The sequence below is a fragment of the Notechis scutatus genome, chromosome 13 (assembly GCF_049901735.1).
Source record: "Notechis scutatus isolate UNSWTSFEM ecotype Mainland chromosome 13, rNotScu1.2, whole genome shotgun sequence".
Taxonomy (NCBI): Eukaryota; Metazoa; Chordata; class Lepidosauria; order Squamata; family Elapidae; genus Notechis; species Notechis scutatus.
Window position 1 is genome coordinate 3,860,684 of NC_142021.1, and position 24,317 is coordinate 3,885,000.

Consider the following 24,317-nt stretch of genomic DNA (forward strand, 5'->3'; position numbering starts at 1 on the left):
GACAACCTATTTATCTACTCGCAGTTGCATGCTTTTGAACTGCTAGGTGGGCAGGAGCTGGAGCGAGGATGCCGGCCCGGACTCCCACACCTCTTCCTCCTCCTCCTCTGATTCAGCTGTTGAAGGGGCTGGCGGCCGACAGGCCACAACACCAAGATAGCAACCTGCAAAAGGACGATGGGAATGTAGTGGGCCAGTTCTGGACCGAAGCATTGAAGACAGGTGACATCAATTCAGCCAGCCTTCTCCGAGGCTGGTTCCCATTTCCGATTTAAGAAATAAAAGGGTCTTGCCAACACACACACACACACACACAAGGGTACTTTTTGGTTTCAAGATGTTTGGTTTTTTTTTTCTAATTTATTTATTGAAACAGTTCAACACTCTCTCTTGGAATTGTTACCGTAAGAAAAGAAAGAAAAAGAAAAATCCGTGTTCCCTGCTACCCGAGGATCCCGATTGCCACTTGTGGCCGCATCAACTTAGCACGGGGGGGAAAACTCACAACCACACAGGCCAATGCAACGTGTCACATACGACTACCCCCTCCGTTTACATCCACCGAAAAAAGACAAAAAGACGGACTTGGCCAACGAAGCTTGGGAATTCAACACACACACCCCGGCCCACACTTTTGTGCAAGAAACCACTGTGGGCAAACAAACCCCTTTCGGAAGGGAGTCTCCACTACTTTCCAAGTGTCGGCCCCCAAGATTTGAGGAGGGGGGGGGTTGCACCCTGCCAGAGGTTTCGAGAGAGAAGCAAACACTGGAGCCGGGGAGCAAAAACGTGGCAGCTTGGCACCTTTATTTTTAGTTGTTGTTTTTTTCCCCCCTTCTTCTTAATTATTTAAAAAGTGTTAATTAGAAAGTCCGGAATATACAGAAATCATCTAAAGCAAACCAGTCAGGCTTTTCACTTTCCACATTAGCACTGCTAACCCTTTTCCCCTTCCCAACCCTGTTGCACCATTCGCCGCCCTCACGACGAGGTTACGTAGCAGCCCACCCTCCCGGGGGACAGGCCCGGAGATGTTGCCTTGGGAAGCCCCCCCCCCCTTCCCCTTTGGGGATTCCCAGGCTGGGCAAATAGCCCCCCACACCCTGCCTGTACACTAGAGACCGCTGCATTTTTTGAGAAAATGAGAATTTCCCCGGTGCTTCTGGCCGGCCTCCCCTCCCCAGCCGACATCCAAACCCCTGTCCTCGTTCCTCTTGACGGGCTTCCGTGGTGGCTGGCGGTCCTTTTAAAACCATGAATTGCTCAGGGCCCGAGTTGTCTCCCAGAAGGTCGGAAGCATCTTACAAGTCCACGGTGAGACACGGCTGGCTGAAGTGGAAGACGACTCCCTTCGGCGAAGGGGAAACCCCTGGTCCCTTCTTTGCTTTGAGCGGGGTGGCTGCAGCTGCTTCCTTTCCTAAAAGAGCAGCCGGACAATAAATACAGGGTTTCTGCCCAGCCCTTCCGGTAAGATTCGGAAGTCCAAGGATTGACACCGAATGGTCATCTCTCTTAACACTGTCAGGTGCCAGGACGACCGAGGGTGGGACGTGATTTTGAGGATTGGGTGGCTTTTTTTGCCTCCTCTTGATATGCTCCTTGGGGCATCAAATCAAAAGCTGGTGATTATATGCTGGGTGAAGCTCATATTATCTTGTTTTAACCTAATGGGAAGAACGGTTCGCTCTTCGGCAGCTAGAAATGGAATCGAGAGGCAGGTTTGGTTCGAATAGAGAACAGGCAAAAAACATCCGGCCCTCCCATCCCAAATTCTCCAGGGGAGGGCAAAAAGGAAGAAGAGAACCACAAAGAACTGATCCCATCAGAAGCACATTTCTCTGTTCAAACTTCATACCTGTACAGAATGATACACGCTTATTTAAAAAAAAAGAAAAAAAAGAAAAAAAAAAAAGGAAGAGATGATTTTGGTTGTCGAACTCTTACAAGGACAGGAATGCTACCAGGAGGGCAAATACAAGTTTTAATTCCTAATTTTTCTCTGCCGTGGAGATCTGAACGTTATAAAAGTGGGATCTTCACCCTTCTCTCGAAAGGAGGGAATCAAAGGGCAAGAGAACACAAAACAACGCCGGGAACATCCAATGATTCCAGAGTTTGGGGTGGGAAAAAAAAAAAAGAATTTCAAAAATGATCACCAAGGATCCACTCCTCGCTTTAAAAGGCTAATGAAGGCTGACGAATAACAGCCAACGACAGCCGCTGGTTTTAAGGTTATTCTTGGACCGTGTTTCTGGAGAAAGGGGGGGGGGAGAGAGCAAGTAAACAAAAACAAACAAACCAACAATAAAAAAAGAGAGGAGAGTTCTGAACAATTCATGATTGGGTGGAGTCAGAGAAGGCAGAAGCCCGAAGCGACGGCGAGGGAAGTGCAGCTGGTTCAAAGCCCATATACATTATGTACAAATGCTGAAGTCCCCTCCGTAGGCCAAATCTTCCCTGGTCTACGAGATGCTCTTCCAAGAGGGGTGGGAGAGAAAAATAAAATAAAATAAACTTGAGGATGGGCGGAGTCGGGGTGGGACCTTCGTCCGTCCCATCCTGTTCTTGGCACGGTCAAGGTAAGGCGCCTCCCGATTCGAGGAGACGGCGGGAGCTCCTTTAAATAACGGCACGTGAGGAGGAAGAACGGAAGGGGAGGAAGAGTCCCGGGGCATCGCGTGCACCAGGCTGCGAGGGCGGGGCTGCCCGAGCGCCCAGTCTCTGCCGCCCCCAGAGGAGGAGGAGGTGGAGGAGGAGGAGGAGGAGGAGGAAGGCCATTAACAGCAACGCTTCTTCCGTTTACTGTTCTTTGTGAGTTTCACCACGTCGTTCTGTTGCTGCTGCTGCTGCTTGGCGAGGTTGTCTTTCTTGGCCCGGAGAACCAACTCCGTGATGCAGTTGAACATCTGGGGAGGAAAGGAGATAAGGAAAAAAAGAAGGGGGTGGGGGGAAAGGAGGCGGTTAGGAATGGGGGTTACGGAGGCCTTGGTTTCAGGGGCTTGGAAGTGGCTGCTGAACTACCTCTCCCAGCAGCCTCTGGGGTGAAAGGGAGGAGGGATGCCGAGAGATAGGAAGGCATCGTTTCTCCTGAGCTGGAGTTATAAGGCTGCAGGCGGCTACCAAATGGTCCCACTTGTGTAAAAAGCCCGCCCTCTTCTTCTATTAATTTATCGTTATCTTTGAAGTGTTATTCCTGGATTATCCAGAGCTTGAAATGCTTTTGTTGTTCCTTACAAGCCACCTCCATCTGCCTGGTTCCCACATCTAAGCCAAAGGCAGGTCGATGGGAGCCAGACAGGCTGCTTTCCCATAACCTGCCACTGGAAGGGGGGAAAAAATGCCTAGAACTCAGGAGACAACGGCTGAGTCCCCGTAACACGTGAAGCCATAGCAAGAGCCCTTAGACTTATATACCGCTTCAGGGTGCTTTCCAGCGCTCTCTAAGTGGTTTACAGAGTCAGCCTCTTGCCTTCAACAATCTGGGTCCTCATTTTACCCACCTTGGAAGGATGGAAGACTCTTAAAGGCTTGAGCCGGTCAGGATCGAACTGCTGACAGTGAGCAGTGAGTTAGCCTGCAATGCTGCATTCTAATCACTCTGCCACCACGGCCCTTCCTCCCTCCCTCCCCACTTAGCTCTCTTAGACTTATATGCCGCTTCCCAGTGCTTCCCAGTCCCCTCTAAGTGGTTTACTGAGTCAGCCTCTTGCAAACCCCAACAATCTGGGTCTCCTCATTTTACCCACCTCGGAAGGTGGGTCAACCTTGAGCCTGGTGAGACTTGAACTGCCAAATATGCAGGCAGCCGGCAGAAGTAGCCTGCAGTACTGCATTCTAACCACTGCACTGCACCACTAAGGCAGGAACAAGCCAGTTGGGTTATGATTTCGTGGAGGACTTAACAAAGCAGATGAGCTCAAGTTAAACCCTAAGCAGGGGTGTCCCTCTTCGTCAAGCTTAAGAGCAGTGGAATTCAACTCCTAGAATTCCCCAGCCAGGTACGCTGTGCTGGGGAATTCTGGGAGTTGGAGTCCACCGCTCTTAAAGTTGCCATGTTGGACACTCCTGCCCTAAAGGGTTAGCCTAAGGAGGCTCATCTTGCTGAATTTAGGAAGAAGGCAGCCATGCTGTATGTATGCTGTCTCCAAAATCCTGACGTGCTGGATTAAATCTAATCCCACCTTACTTGCCCCTGTGGCAGAGCCCCAGGAAGCAAGTTATGTGACCAGGGAGTGTAAGGAGTTGGTGAGTGGGGGGGATCATGAGTGAAATAGGAAGAAAAGATTGGAAAAAGCCTTTGGCTATTAGGCCCTTTGACCCTTGAAGCAATACTGGTCACCCCCATCGTCTTCCCCAATTACCTCTTCCACATTAATGTTCTCTTTGGCACTGGTCTCAAACAGCTGGATGCCCATCTGCCCAGCAAATTTATAGGCATCTTCCGTCTCTACCACTTTCCGTTCTGGATCATCGTTCTTATTGCCAACTGTGGGAGCAATGGAAACCCAAAAGTCAGAAGGACAGAGTTGGAAGGGACCTTGGAGGTCTTCTAGTCCAACCCCTTGGACTCAGGCAGGAGACACTATTACCACTTTGGACAAATGGTTGCCCAATCTCTTTTTTTAAAAAACCGAAGCGTTGAAGCTTTCTGGAGGCAAGTTATTCCACTGGTTAATTGTTCTGTTAGGAAATTCCTCCTTAGTTCAAGGTTGCTTCTCTCCTTGATGCGTTTCCATCCGTTGTTTCTTACAAGTCACGGCTGCAAACTTGTAAAAATGGATCGGAAGCTGCTGAAGGTTCAAGGGAGGTATAAAATCTGGCCTAGCAGTAATGAAAGTTTTACTTTCTTTCCCCAGGGATTTCTATATTGCTGCTTTTATTTTTTTTAATTTTTTGGAGGAACCTCAAGAAAGCATCAATAATTCAGGATACAATAAGAAGCACAGGAACAATTGATCTCTCCTCTCATAAAAAGGTATCTTTGTTTGAAGCATAACTGCTCCTTCCTCAAGCCCTCCGGATGGGTTGGAACTGCAGGTGGCCTTCAACGGTTGATGGGCATAAAATGGCTCATCAAGTGATGCTCCCGATTTTATTTTGGGGTGTGTGTGTGTGTGTTCATTAAGCGAACATGTCCGCTGTAAAGATGTTAAACAAATCATTGGCTCGCTATTGGCATGGTTTTGCCGGAAACTGGAAAGAAGTGATGGGTTTGGCCAAATTTGTCATTAAAAGACCTGGTTCTGCCAGCGGGGCCTGGGAAACCCAGGGAGGGATGGAGCCCGTTAAACGGCTTATGTAAGGTGCTGTCACCGGGGGGTGGGGAGGGCGATTTTAGTAGATTAATTCATTACATGACTCTTCTTTTATTGGTTTTATATGGGGTTTTACATTCTGTAAGCTGCCTTGAGTCGCCATGTGCAGAGAGGCGGCAATATAAATTTCTTAAATAAATAAAAAATAAAATAAAAATGTGAATGGGATGCTGCAAATTTACGGCTTTATTTTTGAATCCCCGTTTGGCCCTGTGACTATAGAGAGGACCTGACTGTCGGAATTTCAGATCTGGGTTGTAAGTCCCCCTTTATTTATTTATTTATTTTTTTGGGGGGGGGGGGGGTGTTCTTTGTAATTTCACTTGCTAAGCAACCAGTCGGTTAAGTTGAGGACTGCCTATTAAACTCCCAGCTGGAAAGGGTGAACTTAGTCATCTCTGGGTCCTTTCCTCTCTCTCTTCTTAGGGCAAGCTATCCATGCTTAGATTGGAATGGTTATTCTAATACTGCAGATTTGGGTGGGGGGGAGTTAATGGTGGCCAAGACCCAGTTTATGTAAAACTACTTACAAAGTTCATGGGAAAATAAATGGAGACCAGGAAATTTAAATAGCTCACAGTTCAGGTACTTCTTTATATATTGCAGTAGCATATTATGGGATTAAGGGTTTTCTAATAGGGTGGGCCTTGTTCTATCAAAACCTTCCCCAAGCCAGAGAGTTTACCTAATATCCGGCACACATCATCGCAATTCTGGTTTATTTCATGCAACCATCGCTTGACATTCACGAAAGACTCTGCGCTGGTGACGTCATAAACCACAATGACCCCGTGGGTCCCTCGGTAGTACCTGAGGGGCAAAGATGAGCATGATTAAGGCATGACCCCAAATTCATTGACTCCGAGTTCACTGTCCCATTTAGAATAGGATAGATAGAGTTGGAAGGGACCTTGGAGGTCTTCTAGTCCAACCCACTCTTCAAGCAAGAGATCTGATACCATTTCAGACAAGTGACTGTAACATTTCTTAAAAACCTGTAGGGATGGAGCACCCACAACTTCTGGTGGCAAGTTGTTCCACTGGTTAATTGTCCTCTCTGTTTGGAACTTTCTCCTTAATTCCAGGTTGTTTCTTTCTTTGATCAGTTTCCATCCATTGTTTCTTGTCTTCCCTTCTGGTGCTTTGGAAAATAATTTGAGCCCCTCTTCTTTGTGGCAGCCCCTCAAATACTGGAACATTGCTATCCTGTCCCCCCTAGTCCTCTTTTTCTCTAGTAGCCAAACCCAATCCCTGCAATCATTCTTCATACATTTTTGTCTCCAGGCCTTGAATCATCATAGTTGCTCCACTCTTTCTCTGCACCCTTATACTCCTTTCTAGCTCTACCTTACACATTTCTTCTCCTGCACTTTAAATATGCTGCACTTTAACTCCTCTAATTTGTGGACCGAAGACTGAGAATCCTAGAAGCTGAAATCCAACACGCTTAAGACCATCCAACTGAGGAAGAAGGTCTTAGCGGACCGTTTGCATTTCTACTATTACAAATCAAGTTGCTTTAGATTCCAGATATGGTGTCCCTGGATAATTTTCCAGGATTCAAACCTAGCTGGTCATTGGGACTCAAGATTTAAGTGTTCCGGGCTTTCGGACCTGTGCTGAACCCCACTCTCAGAGAACGTCTCGGCCTCCAGAATGGGTTGCACAGGGCTGCTCTAGGCCTCATATTGATATGGCTATATGGCAGATTGCATGGCACAAAGAAACAACCATTAAAGACTTAATAGCCAGCCATCAACACCCTAATAAAATTTAAATAGAATTCTTTATTGGTCAAATGTGAGGGACCACACAAGGAATTTAATTACTAATCAATTAATTTAATTAATAATTAACAACCAAACAGCTACATACAACCAGGAACCGTATGAATATAAGGTGTAAAACATTTTAACATCCATGAGGGTAGGTGAAAGAGCTCCAGGGGCCCAAGAGTTCACAAAGACTGTTTCTCTGATTTTTAAAAAAGTTCTTCTTTAAAATATGGATACGTATTGGGGAAACAATGGCTGCGGAGAGACCTCTGAATTCTCCGGCTAATCAAATAAAACCGTTTGGCAGAAGAGTAGGTGATGGAAAAAATAATAATAAAGAGATTGGCCAGCTGGCTGGCTCTTCTTTCAGCGCATTCATGCTATGGGGGTGGGGGGTGGGTGGGTGGGTGGGAAGCGCATGATGTGGAAAGTCAAAAGCGATCTGTGGGAAGCTGAATTGGCAGGTTTGAAACATGAGATTGCCATGGAGAGGACTCTGGGGGCTGGGGACAACGGCTGGCCCCAGGAGCCTCCCTCAGGCAGAAGAGACATTCAGGAGAAGGAGAAGCAGGCGGGGGGGGGAAGAAGAGAATACAGGATAATAGAGTTGGAAGGGACCTTGCGGGTCATCTAGTCCAACCCCCTTCTCCTATCCTTATTACCATTGCAGATAAATGGTTGGCCAATCTCTTTTGAAGAACCTCCAGTGTTGGAAAATCCACAACTTCTGGAGGCAAGCAGTTCCACTGGTTAATTGTCCTCACTGGAAGGAAATTTCTCCTTGGTTCTAGGTTGCTTCTCTCCTTGATGAGTTTCCACCCGTTCTTTCTTGCCCTGCCTTCTGGTGCTTTGGAGAATAAGTTGACCCCTTCCTCCTCTTTGTGGCAGCCCCTCAAATACTGGAACTCTTGCTATCATCTCACCCCTGGTCCTTCTCTTCACTTAGACTAGCCATGCCCAGTTCCTGCAATCCTCCTTCATATGTTTTAGCCTCCAGGTCCCTAATCGTCTTTGTTTCTCTTCTCTGTGCTCTTTCTAGAGTCTCAACCTTGGAAGAAACTTTGGAAGACGTAGTGGTGGTGTCAGAGCAAGGAGCAGCTAGAGACATTGAAAGATGACCTTCCCAAGCCACTGTGTCTCCTACCACAGTGAGATACGGATGAAGGCTGAAGGACAAACGTTATCCTTCATTTGTCTTATATTATCATTCTACCCCTGAAAAAATAAACGTTGCTCCTCCAGTCGTAATATCCACTTAGCAAGGCCAGGGCATAAATTCTGCATGGAGAAGGTTGTAGGTAGAACCACAGCCTTCTTGAAGGATGCCAGGGGGGTGGGGGTGGGGGGAGAAGTTGGATGGTCCCTTGTTGGAGAAGAGATTGTCCACCGGTATACAGGGTCTCCTGCTTGAGCATGGAGGGGGTGGGGGGTGGACTAGAAGACCTCCAAGGTCCCTTCCAACGCTATTATTCTGTATTCTGATAGACCTGCTTGACAGAGGATGGACCGAATGGTATTTTTCATAGGTTTAATGCATCTGCCAAATTCTCCCCAGTGGACCTATGACTTCCATCTTTGCTTTAATATTACAGGAGTAGTGCTCGACTTACAACCATCCGTTTAGTGACTGTTCAAAGTTACAACAGCACTTGAAAAAGGGACTCTCTCTCTTTCTCTCTCTCTCTCTCTCTCTCTCTCTCTCTCTCTCTCTCTCTCTCACACACACACACACACACACACACACACACACACACACGTATGTCACATCAAAGGGTCACCGACTGACCTGTTTGCAATTTGAAGACTACCCTGAATCACCTTTTCCGACCAACAGGTTTTATTAAAAGGCATTAGCTTTGATCAGCCGATGCCTTTCAATAAAACGTAAATAAGATGCATGGGCTGGTGAAAGAGAATGCTTTTTTTAAACAAAACATGTTGCTTGCAAAAGCTGCTACTCCCGTTTATTTTTTTTCTCCCGAGTTGTAACTTATTTTCAGAAAGGGAATATTTAGAATAGAACAGAACAACAGAGTTGGAAGGGACCTTGGGAGGTGTCTTCTTTTAGTGCATCTTGGTTTTGCCTCGGTTTGAGTTACTTTGGGTTGGATTTGGGTTTTGGTTTTCTGTTCTTTGGGTCAGCTGTATTTTTAGAGGCTGGTTTTCGGTTGGGAGGCACCTAGAGTCGCTTGGGAGATGAGCACCTGTCAATCATACACACACACACACACACACACACACACACACACACACAAAACCCAGCAAACCAGCCCATTTCCTGGAAGAGGTCCCTGGGCAGAGCAGAGGGGCTGCTTGGAAGGAGTTCGGTCACCACAAGGACAAACAAGTAAGGCTGTCTTTGGAAGGTAATCGGTTTACTACGGATTAAGCTTAACTAAGTGCCTCAACCTGAAATCCACCTTGGTCCCCCACCGGCACCTGTTTTACTCGAACAAAACAATCACTTATCGCATTTATTTAGAGATTTACCAAAATATCCTGATAATCAAACATTAACAAGAATAATTGTAATATTCATACAAGACACAAATGAAGCAGGAGAACCATTTGGCTTAAAAATTAACAAGGAGGAGAAGGAGAAGGAGAAGAAGGAAGGAAGGAAAGAAGAGGAGGAGAAAGGAGGAATAGGAGAAGAATAAAGGAACGAAAGAAGGAAAGAAGAAGAGGAGGAGGAGGAGAAGAAGGAAGAGAAGAAGGAAGAAGAAAAGAAAGACATGGTTGGAGGTGTCCAACCTTGGCAACAGACTTGCAATTTCATCTCCCAGAATTCCTCAACCAGCCATGGGAATTCTGGGAGTTGAAGTCCACAGGTTTTTAAGTTGACCCAGTTGGATACCCCTGGCTTTGAACATCAACAGGGCTACGTAAGAGTGGAGCACCCCCAATAACAAGAGGAACTGTGGATATGAGTCCTACTCCTTATCAGGAACTTTTTCTCGGGAGGGGGGGGGGGAGACATCGGAATGCACCAGAGAACAACTGAGCCTCGCAAAGGATTTCTGCCTGTGGGGCAAAGCTGACTTCGGATTTGCTAATAGTGGGGCTGGCCTACGGCAGAGGCAGGATACTAAAGCTCAGCATCGCAAGCAAAGGAAGTCTTATGTTGAAACTGTTCTCGGCAAACTCGACACCACATGGTCACACGTTTGGGGAACTTCGAGACACGCTCAGCCCTTAGGCCTCGTCCTGCATGGAGAGCTGGAGTGGTGGCACAGAGCTGGCATAGATTCTTCTGTTCTCATTTAGAATTAGACATTAGACACCAACTAAGCCACCACATTGTCAGTGAAACACTGACACACACCTCTCTCCCTCCCTCTCTCTTCCTCCCTCCCTCTCACTCTTTTCTTTGGAAAATAATTTGGGATTTTATGGTGGCAAGTGATATCTATCTATCTATCTATGTCTATGTCTATGTCTATGTCTATGTCTATGTCTATCTAATATATGTAACTATATCTATATAACTATATGTATATCTATCTATCTATCTATCTATCTATCTATCTATCTATCTATCTATCTATCTATCTACATCTCTCTCTCTCTCTCTCCCCCCTCTCTCTCCTCTCCCTCTCCCTCTCTCTCTCTCTCCAAGTGCCTCTTTTACACCCCTTCACCATTTCCTGCCATAAGCTGGCCCAACACAGCACAAACCACAAAGGATATGCTTTGGGTCGGTGAGGAAGTCAGGGTTGGTCTGCCCCATGCACTCACACGCTCTGCTTGCGGCCTTAAGAAGTACACAGAGAGTCTTAAGGTGCATGTAGGCAGCCATTCCAGTTTTGTGTGTTTGTTTTTTTTAATTTGGGGGTTTGCCAGAATCTCCTTCCCCTAACTGCAAAATGTGAGGTCTTCATCAGACACTTTAGTCCAATCCTCAAATATTTATCGACAGAACATAGAATCATAGGGCTGGAAGGTACCTTGGAGGTCTTTTAGTCCACCCCATTGCCCGTGGCAGGAGACCCAATACCATTCCAGACAAATGGCTCTCAAGTCTCTTCTTGAAAACCTCCAGTGGTAAGAGCACCCACAATTTCTGATTGATTGTTCTCACTGTGAGGAAATTTCTCCTTAACTCTAGGTTGGATCATTATCCATCCATCCAATCTGTCTCTCCTTCTCATCTATCTATCTATCTATCATCTATCTATCTATCTATCTATCTATCTATCTATCTATCTATCTATCTACCTACCTACCTACCTACCTACCTATCTAAATTTATTGGCTGCCCATCTAACTACAGGGTAGCTCTTTAATAATCTATTTATAATGTAAACATGTTCCATCTGTTGCTTCTTGTCCTGCCCTTTGGTGCTTTGGAAAAGAGGATGAAACACCCCCCCCCCCCCACTTCTCTGTGACAGTCCCTCAGATATTGGAAGACTGCTATCATATCACCCCTAGTCCTTCTCTTTCTTAGATTAGAGACACACCCAGTTCCAACCCTTCATCTTTCTAGAGTCTCAACATCTTTTTTTTTTTTGCATTGTGGTGACCAGAAATGGGAGTGTTATTTCAAGTATGGTGTCACCAGTCAACAATATTCTCAGTGAATTCTGGGGAATCCGAGTCATCCTTCAATCTTATTTGCCAAGCTAATCTAACATCACAAGTATTAATTCCTTCTTTCTGTCCTGAGAAAAGCAGCACCCATCAGATGGATCTATCAGTGACAAATTGGAATGCTGTTCCAATTTGCTTAGCTTTCGCTCTTGTTCCTGCCTTCCTGAGTCTGGTGCAAAGCTAAGAAAAACACATTGCATTCAACATTTTAAATATCAACTGCTCTAAATCAAGTCCTGCCCTTTACATACAGGGGCTGTGGAGAAGGCATCTGTATAGACCGAAGATATTTTAGGCCACTCAAGAATTCTTCCAAAGCAACCTTCTAAAATCTATTTTAGGTAATGGAAATACTACGCTGAAAATACCTTGCCTTCCTCACAAGAGACAATTCTCAGGTTTCTTTGAAAAAAAAGAACAACAACAGACCAGTGAGCCAGTGAAAATATTATATTGTAAATTCCTCATTCTCCCTAGCAAACAATCCGCTTGAATGAAAAGAGAGAGAATAAAATGGCTAGAATCAGCCAGACAAATCATCCCTGCTAGGATAAAAAAGATTTCAGTGTCAAAAGCATCCAAATTACTTCTGTGGGGTTTTTCCCCTTTTCAAAGCACGCCATGAATCATAGCTAGCCTATCATTTCTTTCCCTGAACTCGCTTTGCCAGAACTCTGTGACAACCTCCTGTATAGAAAACAAAACCTCAGCGCTATTCATGCATCTGTTGGTGTGAAAGGGAGCTGGCAGCAACAGAGAGAGGCTTAGTTCCCACTCTGAGTTGTAACACCATCTCATGCAGAACGGAGGGCCTACTCAGACTAATTTTAGCCATATTTCTTTGTTAATTTGGGAGCAAATTAAACTACGGTTTTGGTGGGACTTGAAGGCTAAGTGAGGCCCTTCAGAGAAAACTTCACCCTCAATGCTGGGTCATGCAAAGTAGGAAGAATACTGCAATCAGTCAATGAATTCCAAACATATTATTTAGAGAGGGGGGCAAGAGGGGAAGAGATGGAGGGAGAGAGAGAGAGAGAGAGAAAATATCTCCCCTCTTGTTTTCCAACATCCCTGTGAGGTGAGGTGAGCTGGGCTGAGCAAGTGTGACTGATGCAAAGTCACCCAGCTGGCTTTTGTGCCAAAGGTGGGACTAGAACTCACCGTCTCCTGGTGATTGGCCCAAAGTCGCCCAGCTGGCTTTCATGCCTAGGCAGGACTAGAACTCCCATCTCCTGGTGATTGCTAGAATTTGTCAGTGTCAGCTGCCTTGTGACTCACTAAATCACTCTTTTTGGGGGGAAAATTGTTTGGTACTCATCACATCTCCCAGAACCAATTAACCAGGAGTACCGAGGTGCCTCTGTATTATATTAAGACAAAACTCCACAAACTCTTCCCATGTGTTTTTAATATTTTGTACCTTTCGCGGATTACAATCTGGCTCGTTGGGGCAAAACGGGGGAGAAGAAAAGAAACAACAGCTAGGAAGAAGCAACTGTCGCCTTTAATCTTATCAGAACAAACTCATGACGAAATCCAGTTATCAGAAAAACATTTAAAAAACAACAACAACCGACTCACGTTGACGTGATCGTCCGGAAGCGCTCCTGTCCCGCCGTGTCCCAGATCTGTAGTTTGACTTTTTCCCCGTTGATTTCAACTGTCCGAATTTTGAAGTCGACCCCAATTGTGGTAATGTAGCTGCCTGTGTGGGGAGGGAAAAAACAGCAGAGAAATTGTGGGAGCTTCTGAGGGTACCAACAAGTCAATTATACACAGCTGGCTGCTTCTGAATGGTGCAATGTTGATTAGGAATCCTTTTTCGGATGGCGGACGAATTATCTAAGGGAAAATATTCTTGGCTTCCCTGTTTCCATTCAACTATCCTGTTGAAACTATTCTTTTAAACCCCTGAAAACTCTCATTATTCTTTTTAAAAGAGGGAGGAGGGGATGTCTCCATTGTCAGACTATAAAAGCATTTTTAACAGGGAAGGAAGAAGGAAGATGCTTAATTTATCCTGATCGTAAAAATAAACAGCACCCCCCCGCCCCCAAACTGCAAAGATGAAATGACAATTAAAAGGCAAACCGTGAAGGGCCCACACAAAGCTACCATTATGTTGTGCAAGGGGACACCGTGCGCTCATTATTATTTTTTGTTTTCTATATTTTCCAAATACAAGCCTCTTTTTAAAACTCTTTTCAAAAGGCTTGAAAACATAGCGCAGATGAATCGGGTGGCTTGCAAAGGCGTTGCAGGCAATCCTCAACCTACGACCACAACGTATGTTGCTGAGTGAGAAATCTGTTAAGTGAGCTTTATGACTTTTCTTGCTGCTGCTGTTAAGCAAATCATGGCAGTTGTTAAATTAGGAACGTAGCTGTTCAACGAATATGGTTTCCCCATGGCCTTCCTCGTCAGAAGGTGGCAAAAGGGGAATCGCATGGTCCCGGGACACTGGAGGTGCCAAATGCCCCTCTTACCTGAGAAAGTGTTGTCTGCAAAACGTAGCAGCAAACTGCTCTTGCCAACACCTGCGCGAGAAAAGGAAAGAAGAGAAAGCTGAGTTCTGCCAGTCATTGCTGGAGCAACGGAGAGCAGCATTTTATTTTAATGCTGTTTACTGCGCCGTTCCTCTTTGAATATTTATAGGGTTATGTGCCTGGATACTACTGCCTGAAGCTGGCAGGTGTTTGCACATCTGCTCTGCAGAAAGAAGGGCATCATGGAATCGTAGGGCTGAAAGGGATCTTGGAGGTCTTCTAGTCTAACCCCCTCCTCAAGCAGAAGACCCTGTAACCCTCTCAATTGGTCTGTTTTTCAAAATCTCTGGTGATGGAGCACCCACAGCTCTGGTAGGCAAGCTGCTCTATCGGTTAACTGTTCTCACTGACAAGAAATTTCTATGTAATTCTAGGTTGGATCTCTCTCTGATAAGCTTCCATCCCTCACTTCTCGTCCTGCCTGTAGATGCTACGGAGAATAACTCAATCTCTTCTCTGTGGCAATCCCCCAAATATTGGAAGACTGCTACCATGTCACTCTTAGTCCTTCTCTTGATTAAGACATACCCAATTCCTGCAATCCTTCTTCATATGTTTTAGACCCTAGTCCCCAAATCATCTTTGTGGCTCTTCTCTGCATTCTTTCTAGAGTCTCAACATCTTTTTTTTGTATCATGGTGACTAGAACTGGACATAGTATTCATGGCCTCACTAGTGCAGAACAAAGGGGGTGCTAAAACTTCATGTTATCTTGATGCTGTTGCTCTGTTGATACAGCCTAGGACTGATGAATGCCAGCAGCAAAGCATCTTTTCAGAGTGCCTCGCCAGGACAGCTTTCGTTCTTACCAAGGGCCAGAGAAACGCCCTCGTTACTAGGCATAGCATGGCAGGTTGGATCTGGGCACCTTTAAAGCACACGCACAATATTAGGCATCTTTTGTGCTATTTGGACATTGTGAAAGTGGGCTTCACTCTGGGGATGCCTCTGCCCCACAAGTAAAAGGGGAAAAAAAAATCATTTACTTTATTTCTTACATTGATATTGTACTCCAATCCCAGAGGACTCTTGGCAGTTTACAATGAAAATCGATATATAATTAAGACATATAAAAGACTGTAAATCTCCAGTATGGTGCAATATTAGTTCAGCAGCCATCAATATTTAGTGCAACCCCAAAGTCATCTGTAAGAGTCTACATTTAGTTGGGTTTGGAAGGTAGCCCCTTTCTAATTTCTACTGGGAGACCCTTCCAAGCCACTGCTCAAGCAGGACAATCTATACTAATTTTATACAAATAACTTTATTGTGACCATTAACCAGCCAAAATGAAAAAGAAGAGGAAACAATTTCTGAGTACCTAGAACATTCAGTACAAAATAAGGAGCGATACATAAAAAAGAAACGCTTAAAAGCATCTTTCTAGTTAAAACTGACCTAGAATTGTAGAATGCCTGACAAATTTGAGGGAGGTACAATACTGTGGGTACTGTGTTGTATTAATTGTAGTATAGGTAGTCCTCAACTTAAGATCACAATTGAGCCCAAATTTCTGTCCCTAAGCGAGACAGTTGTTAAGTGCATTTTGTCCCCTTTTACAGGCTTTCTCACCACCGTTAAGTGAATCACTGAAGTTGTTAAGTTAGCAATACAGTTGTGGAGTGAATCTGGGTTCCCCACTGACTTTGTCAGAAGGTCGCAAAAGGAGATCACGTGACCCCGGGATGCTGCAACCGTCATAAATACGAGTCAGTTGCTGAGCGTCTGAATTTTGCTCACATGCTGCAACGGTTGTAAGCGTGAAAAATGGTCATAAGTCCCTTCCCCCCCCCCCATGAGCTCGTAACTTTGAACAGTCACTAAACAAATGGTTGTCACTAAATGAATGGTTGTAAGTTGAGGACTACCTGTACTTGCTGCAACAAGTAAATTCTGAAAATGGATACTAATCAAAGAGAGAAGCAACCTAGAGAACTAAGAAGAAATTTCCTGGCGGTTTACAACAGTCAACCAGTGGAATGACTTGGCCCCAAACGTTGTACATGTTCCAACACTGGAACTCTTTAAGAAGAGACTGAGCAACCATTTGTCTGAAATGGTAGAGAGTCTCCTGTCTGAGCAGGAGGTTGGACTAGAAGACCTCCAAGGTCCCTTCCAACTCTTCTATTTCTATTCTATTATTCCTATTTCAACTCGATTCTACTCTGCTGTTGGTGATTTCCAAAGTGTTTTACATGTGATGGAAGAAGCCCCAGGAGGAGACTGTCAAGGCCAGGAGGGATGTTTTTCCTTGGTGTCTTAGAGACAAAGACATAAGCAGAACAGGATGTAGCCACCACTTCCTCTTCCTCCTCCTCTTCCTCCTCCTCCAAGGGCCCCCGATTCTGCCCAAACACAAGCTGCACCCAACCTTTCCAGCATGGTGATAAAAGGCATCAAAGATACAAGGGTGAAATGCAACTGCGTTCAGCCTAGCAGCTCGACTCGCACACAACCTTCAGCCATAACGGCTTACAGACCACACAGACTCCGGCTCGACACAAAAATAAACATTCGAGTGGTGCTTCTTGACGTCGGCAAGTTTAAGGCGGGTGGACTTCTACTCCCCAGACTTCCCCCGCCAGCAGGCGGCTGTAAAACGGGGCAAAGTATGCTTAACAACCATCTCAAGCAATGACAGAAATCCGTCCTAAATGTGCACACCTCCACCTGCAACTCTCACTAGCCCCATCTTGGGAACAAAAGAGAACAATCCCAGCATCCGCCCTGGGCTACAGGCCTTATTCAAGCTAGCTGCTGGCGAGCCATCACCATCCATCAGCCCGTCCATCATGAGTCACTGTGAAGATTGACAGGGACCAAGAGAAAAAAAGGGACTTTCCATTCAGAGGATAGAGGACAGCTCTTTTGCCTGCACGCTTATGAAAATGTAAGGGAGAACAAGCATTTTAAATCTGGCTTTCACAAATCCGCAACAAGCCCGGGTTGTTATATTTATTACAAGAGAGAGCGAGAGAGTGTGAGTGAGTGACTGGCTTAAAGTCACCAACCGGTTTAAGGCAGGACTAGAACTCTCCAGCTCCTGATCATTGGCCCAAAGTCACCCAGCCAGCTTTCATGGCTAAAGGTGGGACTAGAACTCAGGTCTCCTGGTGATTGGCCAAAAGTCAGACTAGAACTCCCATCTCCCAGTTTCTAGCCTGATCAACCACTAGGGGATAATTAGGTCTGTTCCCCACCCTGTGATACAAGACACCCAAAACTGTGGGGAGCCATTTGTGGCCCAGAGACGTCAGGCGGTCCAAGTGTCAAAAAAGAAGAGGGGACCAGGGATCGTTTGAAGGCAAAGCAGGAGCCCCGGCCTTGAGCTACAGCATTTGGCAAGTTAAAACTGAACAATCATCGATTTTTGAAACTTATTTCCACGCAGAAGGCTGTTAAGGAAGTTAGGAAAAAAGCCCTCTCAGCAGAACTAAGCCAGGGACTCTGCTGATGGAGGCCTGTTAAGAAATTTAGGTCTCCTTATATATGAAGTTTTTTCTTTATATCATGAAGATATTAATAGCATGAAACTACAGGTAATTTTGACTTAAGTCACTTACTTTACAATCTCAGGGACTCGCCCGACAACTGTTGCAAGAAAGGGTTGTAAAATGGAGCAGAATTCACTTATCAAATGCCTCACTTAGCAACAGAAATTTGAGGCTCAATTTGTACCACAAAATGTTCAGTCCAGGTTATATGGCAATGGCCTTACAATAATCTTATAAAGTAGGTCAGTCATTGCAGAAATTGCAAGAAACTATTACAAACCATTTTATGTTTCAATGGCTTTATAATCACAGAAAAGACCAGTAATGAGGAAATGATAATATTCCTTATGCAATTAAACAAAACTGTAGGCAAGGCGAGAACTGACGCCTGGGTTTCTAGCTCACACCTCTTTAAACATGAAACTCTTGTTTTGCTTTCTAGAAACTTTTGTGAAGCGTACACAATAAAAAAGGAAAGAAAGAAAAGGCTGAGATCTTGGATCTATAACTAAGTTAAATACAAAAGGGAAGAAAGAGGAGAGTGAATCATTCTCCACCACAGTCAAATGTGGGAAAGGAGAAAGGCTTTTAATTAACACAAAATTAAGTCTAAGCTCTTGTAGAATGACCTACAAACCGAAACACCTAGTTTTCAAGGTTTGCCTCATATCCCGGCAACTAACTGTCCTTAGATCAAAAGTGCTCATTCAAGCTGTCCGTCAAGTACGGGAATAAATCTCCCTTTCACCAAATCTCTAGGCTCCCATAATCCAAAGTCTGCATAAGACTTGACTGCTCCTTAGATGAACTGTGATTATGCTGCCTGGTTGGAAGACCAAAACTCAAATCCCCATTCAGTTTTCCTTTTCGCTAAGATGTTACCGCTATTCAGGGAGACTGGGAATAAAGGTAGAAACCATTTCACATTAACCCCAATTATAAATAACTATGTATGCATTTTGGGTTATTGTTGCCTCTCCTTTTACCCTTTTAAACAAAACTATAGCCCTTAAACAAAAATTAAATTATGAGCTATCTGTGGCTGAGGGCAGCCTTTCTATTATGTATTCTGTAAAGTGCTGCAGGTATAATGATGTACAGCTAAACATCTAAGCTCTGGATAGGTATTTGGTGGCTGGAGGATTGAAAGAAACATATTTCTTAAGGGTCTTTTATCTTTTTCTTTCATCCAGCCTCTAAGAATTATCTCTGAAGTACTTTACACCAATTTTTCATTAATCCACTGTAACTTATTACACACACACACCCTATTCTTTCCTCCTGAGACTTTAAAGCAATGAGCATCTAAGTCCTTCTCTTTTGCTATAGCTTTTATTGTTTTGTCAATGTATAAAATAGAAAAAAACCTTGAGGAAATTCAGGGAAGAAAAAAGGGGGAAAGAAAATATGATCTACAAGGGAAGAAAGAAAAAGGCGTTGACTTCCGATTCTTTGTAGCACAGTACACAGTAACAAAATTACAACCTCAAAGTTTTACTTTTACACATTAGTATATAACTAGCCATTTCTGTAACAAATAACCAGCAAAACCAAAGTCAAAGTTTCATTTTTTTTCATCAGAAGCACAAAATCCAGAATCCAACTAAAAAACATAGATTCTCCTCTTTGAATAGAACAATCAATTTAATCATTACTATTTATCTTCCTTGCTGTTAAAATATGTACTTCAATTTGTACTTAATAAGCTGTATAAACTACCATTTATATTGACAAAATTCCCTGTATTGTTTCAGATTCTTTAACCTTAAATTTTCATCTAAGTCTTTCTCCATTTGGTTCTCTCTATAGTCTAAGCCTGGTGTGGATGTACTGGAGGCCGGATTTTCACCTGTCAGTGATGGGCCTGAATCACACCAGGCAGTGAATGTCTTATGAAAACACAGGTAGTCCTTGATTTACAACCATTCGTTTAGTGACTGTTTGAAGTTTTAACGGCATTGAAGAAAATAACTTATGACCGTTTTTCACTGAGCATCTCTGGCGACACGGGGAACCCAGAATCATTTAACCAGCATGTTACTAACTTAACTGGACGAATTCACTTAACAATTATGGCAAAGGAGGTTGTAAAATGGGACAAAACTCACTCAGTAAGTTACCTTGTTTTGCAACAAAAATTTTGCGTTTAATTGTGGTCATATGTTGAGGACAACCTATATTCCTGTTTACCAGCCCCAACCCACCCTGGGGCCTAGAAGTTAAATCATTACCACAAGAGATTAAGAGAAATGATGGATATAATTGAGCTCAAGAAATAATCCAGCACTTAAATGACATCAAATGGTGCCTTATGTTATGCCATCTCTTTCCAGATATCACCCTCCATGTTGGGCCACCGTAAACGGACTTGAATATCCATAATTTCATCTATGCCAAGTTGGAGAGCACACGGTGATCTAACACAGTGTGACATTTAAAAAACAGACAGCCCAGTGCTAAGCAAATCCCCAGAAAACAAGTCACAATATGTTCAACGGAATTCACTAAAAGGTGGATATGCATACAATTGAAGTTCAGGTTATGAATAAAAGAATCCTCAATTCAAAATTTAATCTTAGCCAAGCCCCTTTCCTGCCAGGTCTCAAATAGGGGATAAATAATAGGTTCCTTCTTATCAATTTAAGCATAATTTAAAATTAAGAATTAAAGCGTAAGAAGGGTATTTAAAATCTACTTGTGACCATTTGCTTAGCAACCATTCAGAGACATTTTTTAAAAGTGACTTATTACAGGTCCTTGCATTTACAACTGCCTCCGCGCAGTCATGTAATCATGATTCAGGCATTTGGCAACTGTCGCACACTTATAACGGTTGCAGCATCTGTCAACTGATCTTCCCAGCTGGCTTCCAACAAGCAAAGCCAATGGGGAAGCCAGTAGGGAAGTTGCAAGTTGTTATCACTGTCTTACTTCATGACCAGAACAGTGGTTCACTTAATGACCATGGGCAAAAAAAAAGGATGGTAAAAATCACATGATGCCTCACTTAATGACTGCACTACTTTACGAATGAATTTTCTGGCCCCTGTGGTGGACATACATCGAGGGCTACCTGTGTGTGTCAGCGTGGTTAAAACCATAAAGATCACAGTTCAAATCAACCTGCCTGCTATAGATCACACTGGGTGACCTATTAACTTATTAATAGACTATATAAATCTAATCTACCTCTGAAGGAAGTTGCAAGAATTTTATAATCATGGCCACAAGATGTCCATGAAAATCACTGCTCTCCATGGAGAAAACCTGGGATAAATTAAATAAATACGCACTAAGTAAAGTGATTCAGTGATCAGAAGTGCTATATAAAAGTCTTGCTCATCCATCAAGATTACTGGGTGGCCTTGGATAAGTCATAAAAGATGCCTGTTGTGTGGCAAAACCTAGAGGGAAAATAGACAGCCAGATATCAAGGAACATATCAAGTCCAACCACAACATTTCTAGAATGGCTGATCACACTGGCTACATTCACATGACTAATTGAACCAAAACTAGCAAGCCAAGTTTATCTTAGAGTGTTGTGGAGCCAGTTGATGGTTCAGCCTGTCACATATAAGTCAGAAATTACATGAATTGAGCAAAATCATGGGTAAGCAGGATATATCATGCAGACTCAAAACCAGTGACTGGCAGGTGGCTCTCCAGGCTTCCAAACAACAGGCATTTCATCCCTGCTTAAAGATGCAACAATCTGGATTCTTCTGCTCCCATCCCATTTGACCACTTTGCAAAAAAACATAATGTTACTTAATGCCAATTGCAATGTCAATCCTGGCTTATTATTATTGATACACACATCACAACCCAACCAGATTCTTTTATTGAGGAAACTCCGAAGGGAGGTTTTATCCAAAGCCAATTGGACTTTCTTGGTTTTTCCTTGAAGATGTTTTGCTTCTCATCCAAGAAGCTTCCTCAGGTTTCCTTTCACAGGTCAGCTCCCGAAGAAGCTTCTCGGATGACAGGCGAAACGTCTTCAAGGAAAAAACAAGAACGTCCAATTGGCTTTTGGGGAAAAAAAACCCCACCTTTGTTACCTGGATGACTGAGAATCTCCACAGACATTTTCTCCAGGAAGGGAAAGCCATAGCTCTGGCCCTGCAACCTCCCCCCTTTCCACCCCCCACACCAAGAAGACAACACCACACACAGCAAATAAATACAGAAGATGGAAACACACTGAAGGGGGAAACCATCATCAGGTTCTCCAGGCCAGACTTCTCCTGCCATGGCCAGAAACCTGCTACCCCAGGGCTGAGCAGATCCAGCTTGGATCCCACTCCCTCCAGCCTGGGGTCTCCTTCCCACCCACCCCTTATCCTTCTGGGATCTCTGTCCCTTAACTCCCTTTTGGGTCCTTCAAATATTCGGGGGGGCTCTGCCCTCCCCTCCTCCCCTACTTTCTTTGGGGTCCTGCTCCCCCTTCCTATCAGGACCCCCCCCAAAGAAAATCCTCCTGGCTGCCCCTCAAAAATAGGAGATTTCGAGGCCCCTCCCTTACCTCAAGTCCTTCTTGGGGGGTCTCCCCAGTTCCTCACCCTCCTAGGGGCCCTGCTCCCCTTTCTATCAGGAACCCCCAATACAATTCTCCTGGCTCCCCCTCCTCCTATTCAGAGGCCCCTCCCTTACCTCAAGGCCTTCTGAGGGGGGTGTCTCCCCTGCTTCTCTCCCCCTCCTCAGGGTCCTGCTCCCCCTTCCTAACAGGACCCCTCCAAGACAATCCCCTGGTTCCCCCACCTCCTATTCTGTGGCCTTATCCTTCACTTTCTTCTTGGAGGGGGAAGGTCTCCCCCTGCTTCCCTGCCCTCTCCTTCCCTCCCTCCTCCTAGGGGCCCTGCTCCCCCTTCCTATCAGGACCCACCCTCCCCAAGCAGGACCCCTCCTGCTCCCCTCACCTCCTATTCAGAGGCCCCTCCCTTACCTCAAGGTCTTCTAGGGGAGGGTCTCCCGTCCCCTCCTAGGGGCCCTGCTCCCCCTTCCTATCAGGACCCACCCTCCCCAAGCAGGACCCCTCCTGCTCCCCCACCTCCTATTCAGAGGCCCCCTTTACTTCAAGGCCTTCTAGGGGGAGGGTCTCCCTGTCCCCCTCCTAGGGGCCCTGCTCCCCCTTCCTATCAGGACCCACCCTCCCCAAGCAGGACCCCTCCTGCTCCCCCACCTCCTATTCAGAGGCCCCCTTTACTTCAAGGCCTTCTAGGGGGAGGGTCTCCCCTGTTCCCCCAGGGACCCTGCTCCCCCCTTCCTATCCAGCCCCTCCCCAAGCAGGACCCCTCCTGCTCCCCCACCTCCTATTCAGAGGCCCCTCCCTTACCTCGAGGTCTTCTAGGGGGTCTCCCCTGTTTCCCTCCCCTTCCTCGGGGTCTCGCCCCCCCAAACCTCCTCAGCCCCCCCCCCGCCCATGCCCACCTTTCCTCAGGGCTCTCTCCATCTCTCTCCCCCCACCCCCGCCGCCGCCGCCCATCCGCCTTCCCTGCCCTCAGAAAGGCCAGGCACCCCGGCCGGGACAAGGCCGAGCCGGCGACCCGCCGTCCTCACCGCTGTCGCCGATGATGAGGAGCTTGAAGAGGTGGTCGTAGTCCCGGGCCATGGCCGCTGTCGGTGGGGGGCGGGGCTGGCTCCGGGGAGCGGGCGCTCCCGTCGTGGCACGAAGGCCGAGTCTCCTCAGGCGGCGCCGAGGCCGGATCGGCTCCTCGACCTGCAGCCGGAACTGACAGCGGTAGCGGCGGCGGCAGCGACGGCGACAGCCCCCGCCCCGCCGCTCGTCGCTTCCTCCCAGGCGCATGCGCACTCCTCCGCCCGGGCGGCTGGAAAAACCGCCACTGGCTTGCGCGGGCTCCCCGCGCACGCGCGGCGCCGCCCTTTCGCGTCGCTTCCTCTCCTTCCCCCATCGCCCTGGTTCAACATGACGGCCGGAGCGCCTCTGCCAGGGCTGGGATTCTTCTCTTCCGTTTTACCCCCCCACTCCTCCGTCGGCGGAGAGGCCCTAAAGCGCAGGCGCAAAGGGAATCTTGCTCAGGCAGGTCAGATAAGGAGGGGTGAAAAAGGATAGAAGCCTTGCGCATGCGCGTTGTCGTTCTCCTGCATCTGTGTCTTCTTCCGCCCACCTGAGAGGTGTACCTGGCTGGAGAGGGCGAGGCCTGCTAGGTAGATTTCTCCAGGATTGTTTTTTTTTTAAACCAAAAATAAAAAATAAAAAATAAAAAGCCAGCCCAAGATGCTGACCTTACATCATTTATAACAGAGGTCTCCAAACTTGGCAACTTTAAGACTCCTGGACTTAACAGATAACAAATAATCAGAGTTGGAAGGGACCTTATAGGTCATCTAGTCCAACCCCCCGCCCAACTCCAGCTGGCTGGAGAATTCTGGGAGTTGAATTTCCACAAGTCTTAAAGTTGCCAAGTTTGGAGACGTTCCAGAGAAGGAAGTCTAGTTCTGCCCAGAACGTAATAAGGGTTAACGGAGAGGCGGTTTCTGTAAGCAACACCAGAATGCTTCCTTCCTGCCTTCCTTACAGGATTAGACCAGTAATTTCTTCTAACAACCGGTTCTCCCAACTGCTTAGAATGTT

At 45.8% G+C, this 24,317-nt stretch overlaps 1 protein-coding gene across 2 annotated transcripts; it reads right to left on the reverse strand.

The window, feature by feature from the left end:
- Positions 1-320: 320 nt before the first annotated feature.
- On the reverse strand, positions 321-23,528 carry RAB35 (RAB35, member RAS oncogene family). 2 transcript variants are annotated; one of them, XM_087942746.1, is made up of 6 exons: positions 23,282-23,528; positions 14,170-14,220; positions 13,265-13,388; positions 6,001-6,125; positions 4,362-4,486; positions 321-2,906 (listed from the first exon to the last, which is right to left on the reverse strand). In XM_087942746.1, the coding sequence occupies exons 1-6, from the start codon at positions 23,526-23,528 to the stop codon at positions 2,778-2,780; spliced, it is 801 nt and encodes a 266-aa protein (XP_087798872.1). In that variant the 3' UTR covers positions 321-2,777. The 2 variants fall into 2 exon arrangements, with proteins under 2 accessions (XP_087798872.1, XP_087798873.1); XM_087942747.1 differs by lacking the exon at positions 4,362-4,486 and having other exon boundaries at positions 778-2,906.
- Between the last annotated feature and the right edge of the window lie 789 nt (positions 23,529-24,317).

Excerpts from the sequence above, each read along its gene's own strand:
- RAB35 (XM_087942746.1), bottom strand. The coding sequence starts at position 23,528 with ATGCGCCTGGGAGGAAGCGACGAGCGGCGGGGCGGGGGCTGTCGCCGT. Across the intron at positions 14,221-23,281 it reads CCTCATCATCGGCGACAGCG|GTGTTGGCAAGAGCAGTTTG; the intron begins GTGAGGACGGCG and ends TTTCTCGCGCAG. Across the intron at positions 6,126-13,264 it reads TTCCGGACGATCACGTCAAC|GTACTACCGAGGGACCCACG; the intron begins GTGAGTCGGTTG and ends TTTGCCCCTCAG.